The sequence below is a fragment of the Mustela lutreola genome, chromosome 7 (assembly GCF_030435805.1).
Source record: "Mustela lutreola isolate mMusLut2 chromosome 7, mMusLut2.pri, whole genome shotgun sequence".
NCBI lineage: Eukaryota > Metazoa > Chordata > Mammalia > Carnivora > Mustelidae > Mustela > Mustela lutreola.
Window position 1 is genome coordinate 138,219,635 of NC_081296.1, and position 21,883 is coordinate 138,241,517.

At 38.7% G+C, this 21,883-nt stretch overlaps 1 protein-coding gene across 4 annotated transcripts in view; it reads right to left on the bottom strand.

Annotated features, from left to right (window-relative positions):
• The window catches only part of YLPM1 (YLP motif containing 1), a 75,190-nt gene that overhangs the window by 38,774 nt on the left and 14,533 nt on the right, over positions 1-21,883 (bottom strand). For 3 of the 4 annotated variants that reach the window (XR_009355833.1, XM_059182800.1, XM_059182801.1), the window contains exons 5-6: positions 5,039-7,159; positions 2,321-2,441 (exon numbers count right to left, since the gene is read on the bottom strand). Coding sequence is in view for 3 of the 4 variants with exons in the window: in XM_059182800.1 (XP_059038783.1) it covers positions 2,321-2,441; positions 5,039-7,159 (2,242 nt within the window). In the remaining variant the exon portion in view is untranslated. The remainder of the gene's footprint in view (positions 1-2,320; positions 2,442-5,038; positions 7,160-21,883) is intronic. The other variant, XM_059182802.1, reaches the window with a different exon arrangement.

Sequence of the window (21,883 nt, forward strand, 5' to 3'; positions counted from 1 at the left end):
GTGAATAATTCTGACGTTGACCCCTTGGCTAAGAACCTCTGCTATAAACTATCTTTCTCACTCTGGTGACCTCTTGCTACAAAAAAAAGAGTGAATTTCCAGAGACAGAAGTAAACTCTAGCTAGCCTCCTCATTTCTATTCAGTTGTCTGGTTGACAAGAGTAGTTTGTGGCAAGATTGGTACCAACATACAACATTAACACCAGGAAACACCAAAAACAAAGAAAGTTAGTGGGACATTTGATAACCTCCCCAAGAGGGAGTGCCACTGTAGCATGCAATGTTTACAATGGTTTTCCCAAAGCAATCACCAAATGTCAACAGAAATGTGTATTAAAGAGACAGTGGAACCTCTTGACAGGTCCTATCTACTCAGTACTGAACCCCAGTTGTCAAATTTTTATTTTAATCTTCGCAAGCTTGATTCAAATGCTCACTACACTTTTCTCTTAGTTCATTGTTTCTGGTTTGTTTGTTCTTCATGGACAGCTATTTTAGACCTTATAGAGACCAGCCAACAACACATATTACTTACATATTTACTCATGGATGGGTTGTACTTCAAAAAACAAACTTTTTGAGTAACAAATGGATTTGGCCAATACACAAGAAATGTTGTTTAACTAGAGATCACTACAGGCTACAGTTAAAGACAAAGGGTTACTATCTAAGGGTAAACATTCAATTATGGCATTTTAAACTTGAAGAAAATGCCAATATAAGACAAAAACTATTGTGTCTGGAGCTATCCAGTCCTGTTTCAAATATCTTAAGAACTCTTGGGACCATGGAGAAGGGGATAAGAAGAGAAAGAAAAGAAACTCTGGCTTTAGAAAACAACACACATGTGCAAAGGGGTGGAGAGGTAAGAGCCTGGCACACTTGCCGAGTCGTAAGAAGCTCCATGTGGAAGAAAAGCAGAGTGGAGGAGAGTGATGGTAATGGCAAGTAATGGTAAGCGGAGGTCAGGCCAGTTCAGGAAGAACATAAAGTGTTCTAGATTTTATCCTGAAAGCCATGGGGGAATAGTGAGGTTTATGTTTCTGCATGTCCATCAGGCTAGAAGTCCTATCAGTGCTGTCTGAAGTGAAGCAGAGGGGTAGAGAATGGCACTCGAGAACTTTGGGGGGGGTAACAGAAATTCTGTTCTTCTTTGTATCTGTCAAAACTCAAGCCTACGTAGGCTTAAAATGACTTATGACATGTAAACTATACTTCAAAATTTGATTCAAAAATACAGTAAAATAATTACTCTAGCAGCAGAATGGAGAATGGATCAGAGGTGAATGAGATGGGGAGATGAACGAGGATGTTTCTGGAATAATCTAGGCAAGAGCTGACGAAGGCTAGGACTGAGGTTGTGGGGAAGTGCAGGACAGTGCATCTGACTAATATTAAAAAGGTAGTAAAATCAGTCAACAGAATGACTGAAGATGAAAGGGCAGGACAAAGGAAAGAGTTAAGGCTGACTTTCAGGTTTCCAGATTGCGCGACTGGGTGATGGTGAGGAGAAAGAACAAGTTTAGTGGAGAATGATAATGAGCTCCGATTTGAATAACCTGAGCGAAAGGACACACATCCGGAAGCTAATGGATGCACACACAAGTCGGGACAGGAGACACGGAGAGGTGAAATCATGGTGGCCGTTGGTGTTAACAACTATGTATGAGTTTTATTTGTTAGACCAGGATGAAAGGGAACACTGAAAAATGAAGAGTTGATCTCATGAAATGGTTTGAGTTTTTTTCTCTCATTGTATTGTTATAAAGTTATTTGCATGACAACATTTTCAAAAGCCCATCACTGGCGTAAAGGTAAAAACAACAAACAACAAAAATGAATGGAAAACAAAGGGAGAACTTGATCAAACAAGTCTTTAACAGAACTTTACCGCCTGAACTGGGGCATGATGTTTGATCCCTTCCATAGCTGAGGAACCAGTAGCCCAAGGAGGTGGGGAGACCAGGAGGCTCACAGGAACAAGGTTCACGGGGAGCCCCTGCAACTGCCCAGATGAAAAACAGGACTTTTTGAACAAAAGAGATTATTAGGAAAATTCTACAGTTTTGTGATCATGAAGCCATGTAGCTCAGGCATGCTTGGTGTACTTAACAAAACCTAGGGAAAAGATGCACTTGTCACACTTCTGACCACACTTAAAAGATTTTCAAAGGTCAATTACCATTAGCTTTTTACTTTCCCCCAATTTACATTTTATCTAGAGGAAATTTTACACTCACTACAACAGAAGAAAATCAAACAACATAGAAACAAACAAAGCAGGAACACCTTCATTTCCTGAGCACATATTTTCCCATACCGGGTACATTCCAGGCCTTGAAGATGCGTTCTGCAACCTCGCGTCCTGGGGCGGAGGATGGTCAGGCATCTGTGGCTCCGACCCAAAGTCCTTCATCTTCTGAAGCTGTTCTTTCTGCTCCCTGTGAACAAATAAAATTGCCATGGTCCATTAATGCATGTTTACTCCATTCCTAAGTGACTACAATTGTTATCACAGAACAAAAAAGAGACCTAAAAACCTTGCTCTAAAACCCTCTACAGTGCCCACAGAGCACCTGCAGGGTAACACTCTCTTGCCTTTATACAACTAACTGACCTGTCATCTACAACCTATAAATGACTACAAAGTATTCAAGGATCTTCAAGGGCAGACTCTACAATCTGCCTCATGAGTCTATTCTAAAATATTATCTACTTGTCATGTGTTTCTTTCATTGAACAAAAAGTTCTCTCGCTATATTTTTTGTTCAAGACTCTAGACTAGAAGTTGCAAAATGGTGGCCAAATATGGCCTAGAAATTTTTTTGTTTTAATTTGGCTTTCACATCAGTTTTTTAAATCTGAATTAGCTGCCATTATTTACAAAGCAAGATATTTCACATATAAATTCACATTTTAAAGGGATTTGGTAACAATGGGCCTACGTTCCTTCATGTCAACAATGAACTGACTGTGGAGTAGTGGCTGTCCACTTTACATGAAGCAGTCTGCCACATTCCTCACCATACCCCAGTTATACTGGCCCACTTTTACTCATTTTAGTTACCTGTGTGGTTCTTGTGGGCATTTTAGTTACAGGCCCTGCTGTGTACAGTGAGAACAAATGTCAGTCTATACCTTTAAAAATGACACTTCATACTCCTAAAGAGTAATTTTGTAACTCTTTATGCTTTTCTTCAAATCTCTGGTCAAATTCTTTTTTTTTTTTTTTTTTAACTTTTCCTTAAAATGCTTACTTTAATCAGGTGTAACATCTACTATAACCTCTTCAGACCTTTTACCCTACATTGGGTGTAGTGACTCAAATAGACACAAAATAAGGGTCAATATCGTTTATTTTTTGCCTCATATAAATCATATTATGACTGTACACCAATACAACATAGCTTACATGTATTCAACTATGACAATTCTTACCCATCACCTTCATATATTTTAATTATGTTTATGTTGCCTAGAAAGAGCTTTATAAAAAAAAGATGGTGAAGAAGAAGCACCTTTTATCCAGCATTTCCATATAAAGCAATAATGGATGACAAGGAAATTTTAAAAAGAAAAGGAAAGAAACCTTGGCAGCTTGCTAACACCAATCAGCTTGGTGCTCTCCATGAACAAAACAGATTTTAGAGCTGGACAGACTGCATTCAAATTCTGGGTTTGCCACTGATTAGCCAAGTGGACTTAACCTCTCTGAGCTTTAGTGTCATCTGTGAAGCGAGGATGCGTCTACTTATCTCTGTAGGCCTTTGAAATAAAAGGATTTAAGACAGGAGGACTGAGATAATATATACTAAATTATTAGCACAGTGCCCCACACACAGTGGGGGTTAAATTAAAGTTGTCTGTAACTTAAAACTGAACAGTGTAGCAACTAAATGTTCTCTAGCATGTTTTCACACCTTCTTCATGAGTCATCTGGAAGCGTCCAATCTCTCAGAGAGTATCTTCTATAGACAGAAATCTCCTGTGCTGCCCAAGGTACCAGATCTTTCATCTGGACCTACAGGTACTTTTCCTCATTACACTTTTCCAGTCATAAAGCTGCAGTTATAATTTCAACTGGTATAATCCACAAATGTAGACCAGAATTGAAAAATGAAGGAAACATATATCCCTACACTGGGATATATCAAAACCTAACCATTACTTTATTTTCTCAAAACACTGTTAATTCCTATGAAATTACTCAAAGGCTTACAATCTATCAATGACTCCTAAATTCTCCTCTCACAATACAGTTGGTTTAAAGATTAAATGAATATATACAAAGTATTCAATACAGTTCCAGGCACATAGTAAGCATGCAATGTTAGCTTTTTTATTTTATTTATTTTTATTGCAACTACCTGGGAAGCATTACGTAGATCCCTATACATAGGTGATTGTAAATCAAGAAATCCAAGTTCTAGTCTCCACTTCACAAAGAAAATATTTGATTATGCAGAAACAAGTAACATCCTCAAGTAGAGATATCTGCTTCTAGTTATAAGGAAAGATAAAACACCCCAGAAAGAAAGTATCAATGGTTAGACAAATCTGAGGACACTTTCAGGTAAACCATTCTTGGCTTCAGCAGAGAAAAACCTTACAGCACTTTCCAAAGTTTTATCAAAGATTAGCGAATATGAAGTCTATAAGATCTAATACCAAAGAACAAAATGCCTCCTGGGAGGGGTGGGGGAAGGTATTACATATGAGCTCTGTAAAGTCCAGAGCACTGGACAGTTGAAGTTTGACACTTGAAACATGCACAAGTATACGGTATGTCCGCAACACATCTATAAAAGCCAAGAGTGGCTACCAAATTTTCACATTTCAGGACATAAGCTTACAATTAACACAGTTCCTAAATACATATCCTAACCCTAAAACAGCACTGAACGGCCAGGTTACAAATTAAAATTACAAGATAAGAACTTGAAGCAAAATTATTCCATTCAAATATATCACATCACTTTAAAAGAGCAGTCTGCATGTGGTTTTGACTAAAAGAAATGATCTTAAGTAGTCAACTTACCGAAGCATTTTCAGTTCTTGTGCAGCTTTCAAAATGATTTCGTGCTGCCTCTGACTGAGAACCATTACCCCTCCAAGGCCTTGGTCAGAGTCTAAGTTTGTATCCGACCCCATCATTTCAGAAGAATGATGTGAGGAGGGCATATGTTCCGCCATGGGGGAATGTCTATCCACATCAGATGGGTACCATCTGTCTGACAACCGTTCTCTTTCCCAGTCCATTCTGTCAGGGATATAATCTCTCTTTTCCCGCCATGTATCTCCTCTTTCTGGATACTCTCGGATCCTCAACTCACCCCTATCACGAAAATCTCGATCATACCCATGGTCTCGATTTCTTTCTTCTCTCCATCTATCATCCCGATATCTATCCAAAGGTGGAAGAGGTGGGAGGGGTGGTAAAGGTGGAAGAGATGGAATATCCCGTTCACGAAACTGTGATTCTTGTTCATCCAGTGGTCTCCCATAATCTCTGTCCCACTCATTATCCAAATTTCTATCATACATATCCATGGGTCTTCCAATCCGATCCACATCCCTGTCCAAGTCCCTGTCCATTTCCCTGTTGTAGTCCTCATCCATATCCTGATCTCTCTCCCAATCATCCCACCAAGGGCCTCGTCTATCTCCATCATGAGACCGAGATGGTGGTGCTGAGAACCTGTCCTCTCTGTTATATGGATCTAGTGTTTCTTCTTGATAGTCATGTTCACATTCTCTCCAGTATCTTTCTCTATCCCAATCATCAAGTCTTTCTCGTTCCATTGGAGCATTTCTACCATCTAATGGGAACTCTTCGTGCCCTCTCTCTTCTCCATGGTTCCATGGAGCCCTAGGAGGCTCATCTCGGTGATATGGATACATTTTTTCCCCACCATCTCCTGGTTCTGGTCTAAATGGACCTCTGTCACGAACAAAATCTGGTCTTCCCAGTCCCCTTTCCCTACTGCCTGGCCCTCGAGGTGGTCCCCTCTCCCTACTCCCGGCTCTTCGTGGTGGTACTCTCTCCCTACTCCCAGCCCTTCGAGGTGGTCCTCTCTCCTGACTGCCAGCCCTTCGAGGTAGTCCCCTTTCTCGGCTGCCAGCTCTACCCCTGTCCTGGCTGCCTTGCAGACCACCTGGCACTTTCTCTCGACTGCCTCCTGGCCTCATCAACCCTCTGTCTCGGCTGCCTTCTCCTCTATTCATCTTCTCTCGACTGTCTTCTCTTCTACCCATCATCTTATCACGAAAGTCTTCTTGCTTGATCAACCCTGGGCCACGGCTGAGTGCCTGGCCTCGACCTCTATTTACTAGTCCTTTTTCCCGTGTGTCTTCCATCCTGCTTTGCCCAGGACCTCTGTAAGATGAGCTGCTGCCTCGATTGCCTTCTAACCTATTATCTCTGTTATCTGGCCGAGGCAGCCCCTTCTCTTGGCTGTTTTCTGAATGGGGCAGACCGATACCCAAAGGTTTAAAATCATTATCTGCAGTTAATGACGATGACGTTGTCACTGCTGCTCCTCCCTCCATCCCCCCTGGTTTTGAGGGAAAAGCAGATTGAGAAGGTAGAGGTTTATTTGCAAGGGATACAGGCTGAGTAACAGCTTGGGCTTTGTCCATTTGAGTCTCCATACTTTGAGAATTCTGGTCCCAATCAGAAGGCTCTATGGGCCCTTCCGAGACTTCGCTTTTAGGTGGCTCTTGTTGAGAGTCGCTTAGATTCTCATTTGACTGAGCCGCCTTGGTGTCCTTTACATCTGCAGCAATGGAAAATGTAGCTGACTGCATTTTAAAATTCTTCTGCTGGTTACTATTGGTGTCTGCTAATTGTTCTTTGTTTCCTGAAAGAGGTTCTGCTTGTGACTTAGGTTGCTGCTGATGCTGCTGTCCAAAAGCTGGCTTGGGGCCTTTCCACTGTGGTCCACTTTGTCGAGGACTGAGGGACGTATTGGGGGTAATATAAAACTGAGATGCTGGCCCCCGGGGAATCATTCCCCATTTGCTTTTAGTGCCCTCTGGTGGGTGACCTTCATATCTGGGTCTTGGCCCATCGGGGCGATTTCCTTCAAAACGAGGCCCTTTGGGTCTCGGTCCTTCACACCTTGACCCTAAATCCTCAAATCTTCGAGGACCATCAAATCTACAAGTAAAACAAAAGATATTACTCAAGACAGTAAAGCAGAAAAAAATATTCTCCATGTAAGAATATTTAAGGCAATCGTGCCTTAGAATCTGTTTACAAAAATGACTCTTTCAGTCATCATATAAATCCTGAGGCATCTACCTAGAGTCAGTATGCTAAAGTGGCAGTGCTCAGAAGGTCTCAGGACAGGCTTTGGAATTCACGTCAGTATTATTATAATTCACTTCAAAACATCTCCCGCAGCAAGTCACTGATACACTAAATTGTTAAAAAGCAAATATAAACATTGTGACTTAACAGATGAAAAAGTCCACTCACTTTTAATGGGAAAAAAATGCCACAGCTAATTCTGAGCATACTTTTAAAATTAAAATACAGCCAAAAACTAAATAGGAAACGCTTACTATTATAATCAGGGATGATTATAAATATTGTTGGAACTAATATCATCTGGACTGACAAAAATTCAAAAAGACAGTAGCCAGCTGTATTTTAGGAGTGCACCCTGACATTTTAAAGTCTGGACAGGGCCCTAAAAATCTGTTATGGACCTACTTGCTCATTCTGTAAATTTTTAGTGCACATCCCCTGCCAAGCACTATAGTACATCCAAGGGATATACAAATAAAATGTCATCTGTTGCCTTCAAAGGGTTTACAATTGAAGAGAAAGAGAATCTAAGTGTAAATAAGTGCCCAGAGGTACAATGACAGAAGTCTATCTGCATTTAACAAAGGCAACAGAGGAGGGGATGGTCATTTCTACCAGACTAAGGGGCTATGGGCTGCTATGCAATAAAGGCTTTATACAATAGATGATGCTGACATTAAGTCTGGAAAGACAAATTCTCTGAGGCCAGGCTAACAGAGTGTATTGGAAATAAGGGAAATGGGTGGCGAGGGCATCAAAGGTTAAGGAAGCACTGTGAGTAAAGGCAGAGAAACACACAGCAGCATGGCATGTCTGCAAACAGTTCAGCATGGCGGCAGCAAAGAGGAGCCAGAGTAGGTGACAGCCAGGAAAGGAGTGCAAAGGGAGGGAACGAAGAGACAAGGTAAAGAGTAGGCAAGAATCAACCTCTAGGAGGCCTTGTATGCCTTGTGCAGAGACTGCTGGTGCTCTTCCAGTAGTCATTCCCCCTTTTCCTTCAGTAACTAAGTCTCTTCGTTTTTAGTTGGACACAAAGCTAACCAAACTAAAGACTGACTCTCCCAAATTCTCCTGCGGCTAGAACTTGTAGCCATGTTCTGGCCAATGGGCTGAGAGTGAAAAATGACTGGCGCATTCTTCTGGTTATACCTTCCTGGGTTATAAGAGGAAGGGCACATCTTCCTCTTCAATATTTCCTTTTTCATGCTGGCTCTGACATGGTGGGGAAGCATCTTGGACCATGCAGATAAGGAAAATACACAAAGGGATGAAAAGTAACAAATTAGAAGGAACCTGGACTCTTGACAATGGACAGCCGTCACATAAGTGCTGCGAAAGAATAAACCTCTAATTTATTAAAGCATGTGACTGTGGGTTTGTTACCATAGATGAATTAATTCAGCTGGGTAAGAAGCTGGGAATTACTTAATGAGACTTAGAGCCAACTACAGACGGTCGGATTTTTAAAAGATTGCCCTAGCAATCTTTTCTGCCCTAGCAGAAAAGTAGCAGATGGATAGGTGGGAAAAGTTTTTTGTAGATTGTTTCTACAATTTGGGTAAATGAAAGTGAAGCCTGTTCCATGGCAGTGACTGACATGAGGATGTAGAGGAGATAAAAGTGAGAGATGTGAAGGAAGGTAAAATGGATCGGATTTTCTAACAGGTGAGACTAAAATGATAACAAAAGAATTTAGGATGATTCCAAGGTTTCTGGCTTAGGCATCAACCGATGGTGATACCTTTCATGCTTTTAATGAGATAGAGTTTTTCTCTTATTTGCTTGGGAAATCAGTGAAAAATAAAAATTTCAGTTTCGGATAAAACATTTATCTCCTAACCCTATCAGGAATAGCCATCAGGTTTTGCTGGTCTAGAAGTCTTTTAGTATCAAAGGGAGGAATGCTCTCATCAGGGGACACAACAATAACTCCATTAAACTCAACTTGAGACTGCCACCTGGCTACTTTGGGTTCTGATCAAAGGCAAAGAAGGGACTTACTGTACTGGCTGGGGGTGACTTGGCCCTGAGCTGCAAGGAGAAACTGGGTTACTACTGCACTACTGAGGATAAGGGAGACTATGTCTGCAATGGAGAGCCTCTAGAACACCTCTTAGCACTTCCGTGTTCTGTGATTAAAGTCAATTAAAAATTACAGTAACTCGGGGCACCTGGGTGGCTCAGTGGGTTAAGCCGCTGCCTTCGGCTCAGGTCATGATCCCAGAATCCTGGGATCGAGTCCCACATCGGGCTCTCTGCTCAGCAGGGAGCCTGCTTCCCTCTCTCTCTCTCTCTCTCTCTGCCTGCCTCTCTGTCTACTTGTAATCTCTGTCTGTCAAATAAACAAATAAAATCTTAAAAAAAAAAAATTACAGTAACTCAATTCAGATAGGCTTGTCAATAGCCCAGACCCTTCAGGAATGAAGGTCTGGGTCACTCCACCAGGCAAAAAAACAGGACCACCTGAGGTGCATGCTGAGAGCAAAGGGACTATAAAATGGGTAGTGGAAGAAGGAAGTTATAAATACCAACTATAGTTACATGACCAGTTGCAGAAAGAACTGTAATAGTTCTGAGTATTTCTTCCTTAATTTGGTATGTTTAAATATATACATATTATTAGTCAAATATTGTTGGTTGATTTTTCTTCCTTATCATCTAACATAAGATGTATAAATAATAGTTAATTTTATATTTCAAGAGTTTAAATTACAGAGTGTCAAAGAGAGAGTGTGAACCAGCTAGAAGAATGAAGATTTCTCCAAGGACAAAAAAGGGACTTTATATCCTCTTCTGGGAAATAGGTAAGAATCTTTCTTCAGTCGTCCGGGGATAAATATTTTATGTCAGATGCAAAAATCTCCCTTGTGACCCACCCAAATCAGAAACATATAAGGGAACTCTGGGAAGGGTACTACAGACTAGCCAAACTGACACCACACAGAGTTATCACAAGGAATTGTGATATACACGAATCCATTATAAACAGAAAGGAGACCAACAGCAGATGAAAATTTTGTTTTTACATTCTGGAAGACAAAGAGCAAACATGAATGGTAACATATGGAGCAAAGAGAAGCTGCAGTTTAGAATGATGGTAGTAGAAGGACATAAAATAAAAATGGAGCTGGTTTGATCACAGAACCCTAGAGAGTCAACATTCTCAGATACCATGAAGGACAGAAATAAGACTTGAGGGCTAAAATATGTAAATTAAAATCTATATTCAGAACCATCAACCAGACTTTCTTAAGGCTGAAAGTCCCTAAAGTTTGGAATCTGAGGGCCCTCTAACTTTAGCAGACAGTTCTTTGCCCTACCACCTAAAACAAAGCCTGAATTTACTGAGAGCAAGAATAGTTGATAAGCCCCCCATATGCACACAGAGTTTCCAATTAGCTTATCTGTGTCCCCCATTCTTAAATATAAATGGATATTTATTTTAATATCTAGATATTTGAGGAATGTCTCTAAAACAAAAGGAAGAGACCAAAGGTGAACAAGGTCCTACATCTGGAGAAAACAGAGATAACGCAAAAAACACAAGAGAACTTAAAAAAAAAAAAAACCAAAACCCAAATAATATCCTCAGAGAGATTCTTAAAGATACTGTAGCTATAAATCAATTTGCTGTATATAAAAAAGGATCAGAATCAAAAGAACTACAGAAATTTTTTAAAAAAATTATCCAAACAAAATGCAATAAAAGGGTTAGTAGTATCTCAAAGTACAACCAAATGAAAGAGAAAAGAGACAAAATCAATCTAGCAGGTCCAAAAGTCTACAAACAAGGAGTTCCAGAAAGAGAAAAACATAAAAGAAAAAAAAATTAATGAATAGCATAAAAATTTAAGAGTTAAGAGACTCTCATATCCAGACAGAAAGACCCTAGCTCACTAAATACCCAGTATAATTAGTAAAACAAAACAAAACAAACTATGAACTTTTAGAATACTGGGGAGGGGGGTAGTTTCTGGCAATAGGGAGAAGTCATCTAAAAAGGACAAGAATTTAAAAAAAGATTTTTAATTAAAAAAAAATAAAAAGGACAAGAATCACAACAGTATAGCATCTACACTAAGTGACAGAAGAAAACAGAATGATGTTCCTAAAACCTTGAGGAATAATTACGTTCAACTTCAATACTTAAATGGTATTAAACAGTTTGGTACTGGCATAAAAACAGACACACACAGATCAATGGAACAGAAGAGAGAGGCCCAAAATAAACCTGCACATATATGGTCAATTACTTTATGACAGAGGAGCCACGAATATACAATGGAGAAAGGACAGTCTCTTCAATAAATCATCCTGGGAAAATCATCGAACAGCCACATACGAGAGAACGCAACTATGGTGCTATATTACACTATACACAAAAACTAACTCAAAATGGATTAAAGACTTGAAAGTAAGACCCCAAACCAAAGAACTCCTAGAAAAAAACAAAAGGTAAGCTCCTTGGCGTAGGTCCTGGCAATGATTTTTTGAATCTGACATCAAAAGCAAAAAGCAAAAATAAACAAGTGGGACCACAATAAACTACAAAGCTTCTGTACAGCAAAGAAAACCATCAATGAGGGCACCTGGGTGGCTCACTCAGATAAGCATCTATGGCCTTCAGCTCAGGTCATGATCCCAGGGTCTTGGGATTGAGCCCCACATCGAGCTCCCTGCTCAGTGCAAAGCTTACATTCTCCCTCTCCCACTCCCCCTGCTTGTGTTCCCTCTCTTGCTGTCTCTTTTTCTGTCAAACAGATTTTTTAAAAAACCTTAAGAAACAGACAAACAAAATGAAAACCATCAACAAAAAACAGAAAGGCAACCCATTGATTAGGAGAAAATACTTGCAAATATTATATCTGATAAGGGGCTAACATCCAAAATAAAGAACTCATACAACTCTGGCAAAAATACAATCTGATTAAAAAATGGGCAGAAGATCTGAACTGATATTCTTCCAAAGAAGGTATACAGATGGCCAGTAGGTACATGAAAAGATAATCTACATCTTTTGTATGCATCTTTCCTGCATTAAGGAAGTGCAAATCAAAACCACAATGAGAGGGGCACCTGGGTGGCTCAGTGGGTTAAGCCTCTGCCTTTGGCTCAGGTCATGATCCCAGGGTTCTGGGATAGAGCCCCACATCAGGTTCTCTTCTCAGCGGGGAGCCTGCTTCCCCCCTCTCTCTCTGCCTGCCTCTCTACTTGTGATCTCCGTCAAATAAATAAATTAAAACAAAAACAAAAACAAAACCACAATGAGATATTACCCTACACCTGTTAGAATGGCTCTTTTCAAAAAGACTAGAAATAACAAGTGTTGGCAAGGATATGGAAAAAAAAAGAACTCCTGTACACGGTTAGTGGGAATGCAAATGGTGCTGCCACAAGGAAATCAGTATGAAGGTTCCTCGAAAAATCAAAAGTAAAACTACCATATGATACATCAATTCCACTTCTAGGTATCTGTATGTGAAGAAAACAAAAAACTAACTTGAAAAGATACATGCATCCTCATGTTCACTGCAGCATTATTCACAATAGCGAAAATATGGAAACCACCTCAGCGTCCATCGATGGAAGAATGGATAAAGAAAGTGAATACTGAACTGAATATTACTCAGCCATAAAAAAGAATGAAATCTTGCCATTTGTGACAGTATGGATAAACCTCGAGGGCATTATGCTAAGTGAAGTAAGTCAGACAAATACTGTATGAGCTCTCTTACATGTGGAATGTAAAAATAAATAAATCAGTAGAAAAAAACCAAGCTCCTAGATACAGAGAACAGGCTCGTGGTTGCCAGAGGCAGATGTGGGGTAAGGGGGAAATGGGTGAACTAATTTTTTGTTTAACTACATCAAAAAATTTTAAATGCTCAACTTCAAATTCTATATCCAAATGATTAATCAAGTGTGAGGTTAGAATAAAAGTATTAACACACACACAAGACTCAGAAAATGTACCTACCTCCAACACAATCTCTCAGTAAGCAACTTGGGCATGCACTCTGGGGAAAAAGAGGCACTAAACCACAAACAGGAAGCCATGAGATTCAGTAGAGAGTGAATCCAATCCAGGAGGATAGTCCAGGGAAATGCTGAAGTAACAGCCATACGGCAGATCTTTTGAGCAACCAACCACCCAACCCGCCCAGGTGAAAAGCAAGATGATGAATAAATTTGGGAGAGCGATCTCCTCAGAAAAAAAAGAGCTGGTGCTTTTGAGACTAGGGTTGGAGAATTATTTTAAATATTTTTCAAGAAGACAATTGGAAATTCTAGAAAAGTCATTACACTAAAGAAAATATAATTATAACACAACTAGGGTTGGAGAATTATTTTAAATATTTTTCAAGAAGACAATTGGAAATTCTAGAAAAGTCATTACACTAAAGAAAATATAATTATAACACACTGCTTACCTCTAGCAAACCTGGTTTACTTATCTAACAGCAGTGATATAAATGTATTAGACAGATGGGGTTGGAGTAGTGTAAGAATTAAATCCTTATCAGACCTGGAAGCAAATATATAACATCTAAAATGTTTAAGTCAAGAAAGCCGAAGCATATTATTTAGTGACAGGAAGGTAATTACCAGAAGAAACAGCTAAAGAATTAAAAGATGTCATTAGAATCTAGGCTGGCTGCTTTGCCTGATTTTTCCAAACTGTAGGTGTGTACCACTTGGATAAAAATGTAAAATGAATTTAAGTGGCACAAAGAGATTACCCCTAACCATGAGGAAGAAGGACTTACTCTGAGGCTAGAAGAAGAAAGATGAGGATAATAAGATAAGGTAAATAGAAGGGCAGGAAGTGAGTTTCACTGGGCCTGAAAGCCTTGATTTTCTCTAGGAGGCAAGAAGCTAAAATAAAGATACAAAGCAAAATAAAAATGTTTGTGGAAACAAAGAAAGCAGCACTAGTGCAGATGGTCTCTGCAAAGTGGTGAAGGCTTGGCATCGTTACTGTCGGGCAAAGGAAAAGGAGCTGACCAGAGACTTGTCAAAGGATACACCGCAACGCTTAGGATGGAGGTCACTTACTTACTTATTTACCTATTTATGATACTGTTTCACGGATTGTGATGGTTTAGTTCCTTTTCTTGAAGTTACATTTATTAATTCAAAGTGCCTGGAAAAACACCTGAGATCATTAAAATTGTGTAAAGCCATCAGCTTTGTATTCAATTCAATAATCACTAGTTCACTTAAGTGTTAAGTAAGACTATCCTCCACAAGGTACAAGAGTAAGAACCCTTGTGCATTTGTTTCCCAGTTTTATCAACAAATCTGAATGCAAATGAACTGCCTTCCTACCCAAACTGTGAACGCCTACAGAATTTTGTCCATAACAGAGACATTCCGGCATAAGTAAGACTGATTGAACATCTGTCAGGACCTGTCAGCTCTAGAAATAAATAAACAGATACATAACTCGAGTTCACAGTCCACGGGATGAGTGAGGCAAGTAAACCAACAATTAGAACACAATTTGATCAAATGGGACATGTTGGCCTTGTTCACTGAGGGATCCCCATGGTCTGACTCACTGAAGGATCTCAACACATAATTAGAGCTCCCTGCCCCTAGGGCAGGAAAAATAGGAAGTAGTAAAGCAAAACTGACAGGAAAGGGATTCCAGACAAAGAGAAGAGCAAGTGTCAAAGCCAGAGGAAAGAAAAAACAAAGCCAGAGGCACTAAAGGATGTGCAGATAAGGAAGAACAGAACACAGTGGCAAGGCTGTAAAAGTTAAGGAACTCATTACTACAAGCGTCATGCCCGCACATACAGTATGCAGTTTCCTTAAAGGGGAGGGCGCTTTGCTTTCAGATTAAATTGCTGATCAACAGCGAAGGGTCATCATTTTATTTTTATTTGGGGAGTAAGAAAATGTTAAAGCAACTGAAATATACTTTCAACACTACACGTAAATGGCAATTATTTATCAGCACTGCACTTTCAAATTTTTAAAGCTTGAGGATGTAACAAAATGTAAGACTATCAAAACCTTTTGTATTTATAAAAGTAAAGAATTCTTAAGCCTTTAGAAGAAATATATTAAGAGATATTCAATTTAAAAGTATGCACAAAAATGTCATGTTTACATCAATACAATGAAATGCTATGACCTTTTTAACATATAAAAACATTTGAAATAAAGTACAAACATAGTATATATTCACTGAATACAATCACATCAAAACACATGCATTGCCCATTGATTAGATGAAAAGAAAAACAAATATTTGGTATTTAAATATTCAGAAAATTTTTGTACAGTTAGGCATTCCATAAACTTCTAAAAAATAAAAACCCCCAAACTAGGTATTAAACCATTAGAGGTATTTATAAAACTTATAAAAGATTTGACATAAAAAAATAGACTCCAAATGTTCGTATAAAAACTTAAGAGGTATGCAGAAATACATATACCCTTAAACAAGATAACACCTTATTGTCACAACAGTTACAAAAACATACTGAAATCAGCTGACCATGGGAATTACAAAATACTCAATTCTGGAACCAAATTCCTGTCCTTTTAATTTTCATGTGAGATAATTTTTCAGTTATTTTCTAATATGTACAACCAAGATCCTAAAATCAAAATTCCCCCCAAGAGTAATCTCTAAAAACAGGAACAACCATAACAAATGAAAGCAAAGAGTAAAATTATAGTGTTTATAATCCCTTACTAATCCTAATAAGACAGGTACAGAAGAGGTCCACAATTCCAACCTGAAAACCAATCAAAAAGTATGTGTGACAGATCAGAAGCCGAGATATTACAAAGATGGCAAGTCTTGTGCAAAATGGTCAAGAGATTCTATGCAATTTTCATCAAAATTCCAGCAGGTTTCTGAAAACTGACAAGCTGATTCTAAGCATTATGTGGGAAAGAGAGAGGACCAAGAATAGACAAGTCAATCTAGACTGGAGGTCAGTAAACTAAGGCCCATGGGGCAAATACAGTTAAGAATGATTTTTTTTTACATTTTTAAAGGTGAAAAATAAAAGGAAGAAAGAAAAATATTTGACAGAAACCAAACATGGTCTACAAAGCCTAAAAATATTTACCATCTGGCCCTTCACAGAGAAAGTTTGCCAACCTCTGATCTAGAGACACAGAATTGGAGGACTTATACTAAGAGATATCACGATTTATTAACAAAACTACAGTAATTAAAACAGGATACTGGTGCAAGGATGGCAAATAGAGTCCAGAAATAAATTCCCACATATAGTCATTTGACTCGTGATGGACTTACTACCAACACAGTAAGGAAAAGATGACTTTTTCAATAAATGGCACTGGGGTCAACTACACAGCCATATGAAAAATAATAAACCATGACCCCTACCCCATACCACACATTAACGAACAATCAATTCTATATAGATTGTTGACCTAAAAATAAAAGGTAAAACAATAAAAAACAGAAGATAAAATAGGATAATGTATTTATGGCTTTGCGGTAAACAAAGATTTCTTAAAGTGGGACACAAAAAAGCACCAACCATGAAGGAAAAGATCAACAAATTAGACTATTAAATTAAAATCAATAATGTCTATTAATGAAAAGACACCATTAACCTTTGAGGTTCCTCTGGGTTCACTGAATCCTAATTTTAGAATTGTTTTGTTTTGTTTTTAGACAGTCTAGTATACTCACACCTATGAGAATGGCTAAAATCAACAACACAAGAAAAAAAAGCTGTTGGTGAGGATGTGGAGAAATGGGAACCCTCTTACACCATTGCTGGGAATGCCAGCTGGTATAGCCACTATAGAAAACAGTATGGATGCTTCTCAAAAAGTTAAAAAGAGAACTACCCTTTGATCCATCAATTGCACTACTAGATATTTATTCCAAGAATACACAAGTACTAATTCAAAAGGATACATGCAACCCAATGTATACAGAAGCATTTTCTACAATAGCCAAATCATGGAAACAGCCCAAGTGCCCATCCACTGATGAATGGATAAAGATGTGTGTGTGGGGTGTGTGTTTGTATATATACATATACATGTGTATGTGTAATGGAATATTAGTCAGCCATAAAAAAGAATGAAATCTTGCCATTTGCAACAATGTGGATGGAGCTGGAAAGCATTATGCTAAGCAAAATGTCAGAGACATGATCACCAGATGATTTCACTCACATGTGGAATTTAAGAAACAAAAAAAATGAGTAAAGGGAAAAAAAAATAGACAAACCAAGAAAGATTTTCTTTTTTAAAGTACGCTCTACTCCCAACACGGGGCTTGAACTCAACCTTGAGATCAAGAGTCCCATGCTCTACCGGCTGAGCCAGCCAGGTGCCCCCCTCACAAGAAACAGACTCTAACTCTAGAGAAAAAGTGATGTTACGAGAGAAGAGGTGGGCAGGGGTGAGGATGGGATAAACAGAGCACGGGAATTAGGAAGTGCAGTTGCTGTGATGCATGCCGGGAGTTGCATGGAAGTGTTGGATCACCTTATTGTAATACCTGAAACACACATTACACTGTATGCTAACTGGAATTGAAATAAACTCTTAAAAAATAAACAGTTCTATTATGAGGATTGCTATTTCATGACTTTTTTCTTATAGGCTTTCCCGAGAACAAAGAGAAAATTTACCTCTTAAAAAAGAGAATAAAACTTATATTACATGCAATTGGGTCATTATGGATCCATTACAGCCTTCCATAAATTTAAGACATACTGAGATCCTAAGTGACTTTTTTCTATATCTTAAATATTCTGCAATTTCCTTATCCTAGAATTCATTACTCACTCATCATTACTTATCAATTATCCCCAACTATGCCAAAGAAGATTAAAATACAAAGGTAATGAAGGAATGATGGATTTGCCTAAAAGATGAAGCAAAGGTGAAAACAGCTGTCACCTCACCCCAATCTGTATTGCCCAAAATATTACACCCTACTTTTAGGCTCATTGAACACAATTGAGAATTTAGAAATTTTCATTTCCTGACTAGCATGGCAAAGAAAAGTGAGAGAGGAAGCTGTGTCAAAATCAAAAAATAAACACAGAGACAGAAGCACTCTAGGCTCTAATAAAGCTGTGAAACCGATCATAAAAGTAAAATCTCCAACTGTTAAGTCCTTAGATGACAGTACCCTAGATTAATATTCTCAAACTCAAGATTCGATGAGTGAACAATAGATTTCTAAGGACAGAAAGGAAATGTACTGTCATCCGCTTAGTCATTGAACTGGAAGGATATCATCACATAATACTCTGTGCCAAGAACCTGGACCGTTTTGCTTTGCCAGGAGAATGTGTGACAGGATTATTTCATCTTTTATGTTTATGTTTATGTGACAAAATTTACTTGAGGCAGAGCTCTGCACTTGTAAAACATTTATAAAAATTCCTATAAGTTGTTTTTCACTATCCCTTTATTGTTACTTCTGTAAGTTATTTGTAAAATTCCTTTAAAATGTCAAAAGGGTCTGCTGGATCAATATGACACTTTTTCAGTACAGTGAGGATGAGAAAGACAAAGGGCTATAGAGTGAGAAACAGTTGAGACAATCTAGACACAGGGTTATATCTAGCATACATAAGGAATCCCTACAAATCAGTAAGAAAAATACATAACTCAATAGAAAAACTAGGAAAAGATTTCAATCAGCACTTCATAAGAGAGGAAATTCAACTTAACAATAATCAAATGGAAAGACAAGTTAACCTCATTTGTAATCAGGGAAATACAAATTAAAGCCATGCCACAACACCACTAGATATCCACCAAGATTGCTAAGATATAAAAATTTAACAATACCAAGTGTTGATGAGGATGCAAAAAACCCGCTGGTGAGAATGTACATGGACACAATCATTTCAGAAAACTGTCTGACAATATCTATCCAAGCAGAACCATACCTACCCCCCCTAATGAAGCAATTCCAATCGCTGGTACATTTCTAAACAAAATACACACACACACACACACACACACACACACCCCTAAAGGGACACATATAGCACCAAAAGACACAAAGCAGTGCTTTTTGTAATAACCAAAAGCTTAAATGATCATCACTATTAGACTAGATAAACAGATTGTGGTATAGTCACAAAACAAAATACTGTAGAGAAAAGAGAATGAACACACCAGGGATGAATCTCACAATAACATAATGTCAAATGAAAGAGGCCAGACTCAAAAAGAGTACACACAGTAGAATTCCATTTATAAAACTTCAAAAATGGGCAAAACTAATGTGTGACATAAAAAGTTGGTCTAGTGGTTATCTTTGGGGCGAAGGAAAACGGGAAGGGGCATGAGGATACTACTCAAGACACTAGTTATCTTCATGTCTTTATCCCAGTAGTGATAACACGAGTTGTGTTTACTTTGTGAAAATTCACTAAGTTATGCACTCAGGATTGTGCATATCTCTGTATGTTACCCTTTAATAAATAAATTTTATGACTGAAAAATAAAGGGTTCTGGGAAACCAATATCCACTGACCTAACAGTTTTAGAGCAGTGGTAGTCTTCTAGAAGACCTGATGAATCAAATGATACACATACATACACACAACTTCAAAACAGCTGCCCCAGATGCTCCAGTATGGAATTTACACATGACGCAGTTCTACCACTGGACTTCTTGGAAACCTTCACAGTTTTTAGAAAGCAGCGTAAATCTGGATTTTGCAAAAACTCAAAGTAATTTACATTACTTTATTTTGATAGTGTGTTATTGGTAAGTTAGTTATCTGTGTTCTCCATTCTTGTTTCTCTACCCAGCTTTCACAGGTTTCCTTGACAGTGTGGATTGTTCCTACCTCAGTCTCTTTCATTCACTTACCAGCTTCCCACTGATTTTTTCTTTTTTTAACCTAGGTACACAGGAGGAAAAAGAATCATGCCTAGGCAATAGTCACAGATTAAACGCGGTATGAGCTAAGTGAGCAAAAGAACTAGAAGGATAAGAGAAATGGAAATGACATAAGCTAGATTGGGGAAAGGTTTTAGAAACAGGTTAGATAATGTGAGCAGGATCCAATTCAAAAACCAAAAAGCCATCCTTATCAAAGTTGCACGTGAAAAAGCTGGAGAGGAACATCTAAAAGCAATATAATCAACATTTATTAAGATTGCAGCAGACCAGAAAGTTGGCCCAAACCTAACTAGATGAAATGTAAAATAAAGTCTTAGAAAAAGAGAAAAACAAAACAAAAACAACTATCCAAGTTCGGGATGAGAGAGGCTTGCCCTAGTAATGGCTAATGTGAAAAAGACCAGGGAAGCCAAACAGATGTTTTGTTCAGCTACACAAGTACGTTATTTATAACAAAGCTGGTAACAGGCTCTTCGGTTCCCTGCATCTGAAGTAAGTGCTCATTGTGAAGGAGACTGGCAAATTCAAGGCCCTCCTCGAGACAGGGAGCAACGTAGCAGGAGGAGGCCAGACACAATGTTAGTGTGAAAAGAAAAGAAGAATCGGAGTTTCCGCGGTGGCAGAGAAGAGCAGGTAAGGCCCGCTGGGAGAGACAGGAGGGCGGTGTTTAAAGAACCACAGGGACATGCTAGAGACGGGGATAGGATAATTATCTGTTGTACCACAGAGCCAGATCTAGAGTCAACAGGCAGAAGTGACAGCAACACATTTAGGCACAACTTTCCAGAAAATTGTCAATACCTTATTATGCTGGTATTCCTTATCACAGTGCCAATGTTTAAGAAGAGGCCATCAACTACTTGCCACAGGAAATAAAATGAACTCAAAAGTGGATCGGGGCACCTGGGTGGTACAGTTGGTTGAGTGTCTGACTTGGTTTCGGCTCAGGTTATGATCTCAGGGTCGTGAGGTTGAGCCCCACACTGGACTCCACGCTCAGTACAGAGTCTGCTTGGGACCCTCCCTCCCTCTCCTTCTATACACAACCCCACACCACAGGCATAGGCTCATTCTCTCTCCCTCTAAATAAATAAATAAATAAATAAATAAATCTTTAAAAAAGGTCGGGGGGGGGGGATCAGAAGGCCTTGGATTCTAATTCCATCTCAATCATTTACTAGCAACATCATCTGGGGCAATTTATTTAGAATCTCTCCAAATCTTAACTTCCCTTGTATGTTTACTTCATGAGATCAGAGAGAAATAATAAAATAATATGTGCAAGACCCAGGAAGACAACCTAAAATGCAACATAAATATCAACTGCTATGAACGGGATATTGTGCTACATAATTGCTAAGATCTGCCTAGAAGTGAAATTATTAGCTGTACCTTATGGTAAGAAGAAAACCTAAAATAGGTCCTAAATTTACAACAAGATTTGGTGGGCAAAAGACAGAAAACATTAATATGATAGGGAAAAAAGGAAGCAGGAAATCTCTGTTTCTTAAGGTGTTAAGAATAATGCACTTTTTTGACAGCAAATTCATCACCAGATCCAAAAGGCAATGCTTAATCTAAGAGATAAGTGGGAATTCTAATAAAAAAGTTACACATACCAAATAAATCAAGACTACAAAATGTACTTGTAATCACTGACAGTCTGAATATCACTGAATCATGGC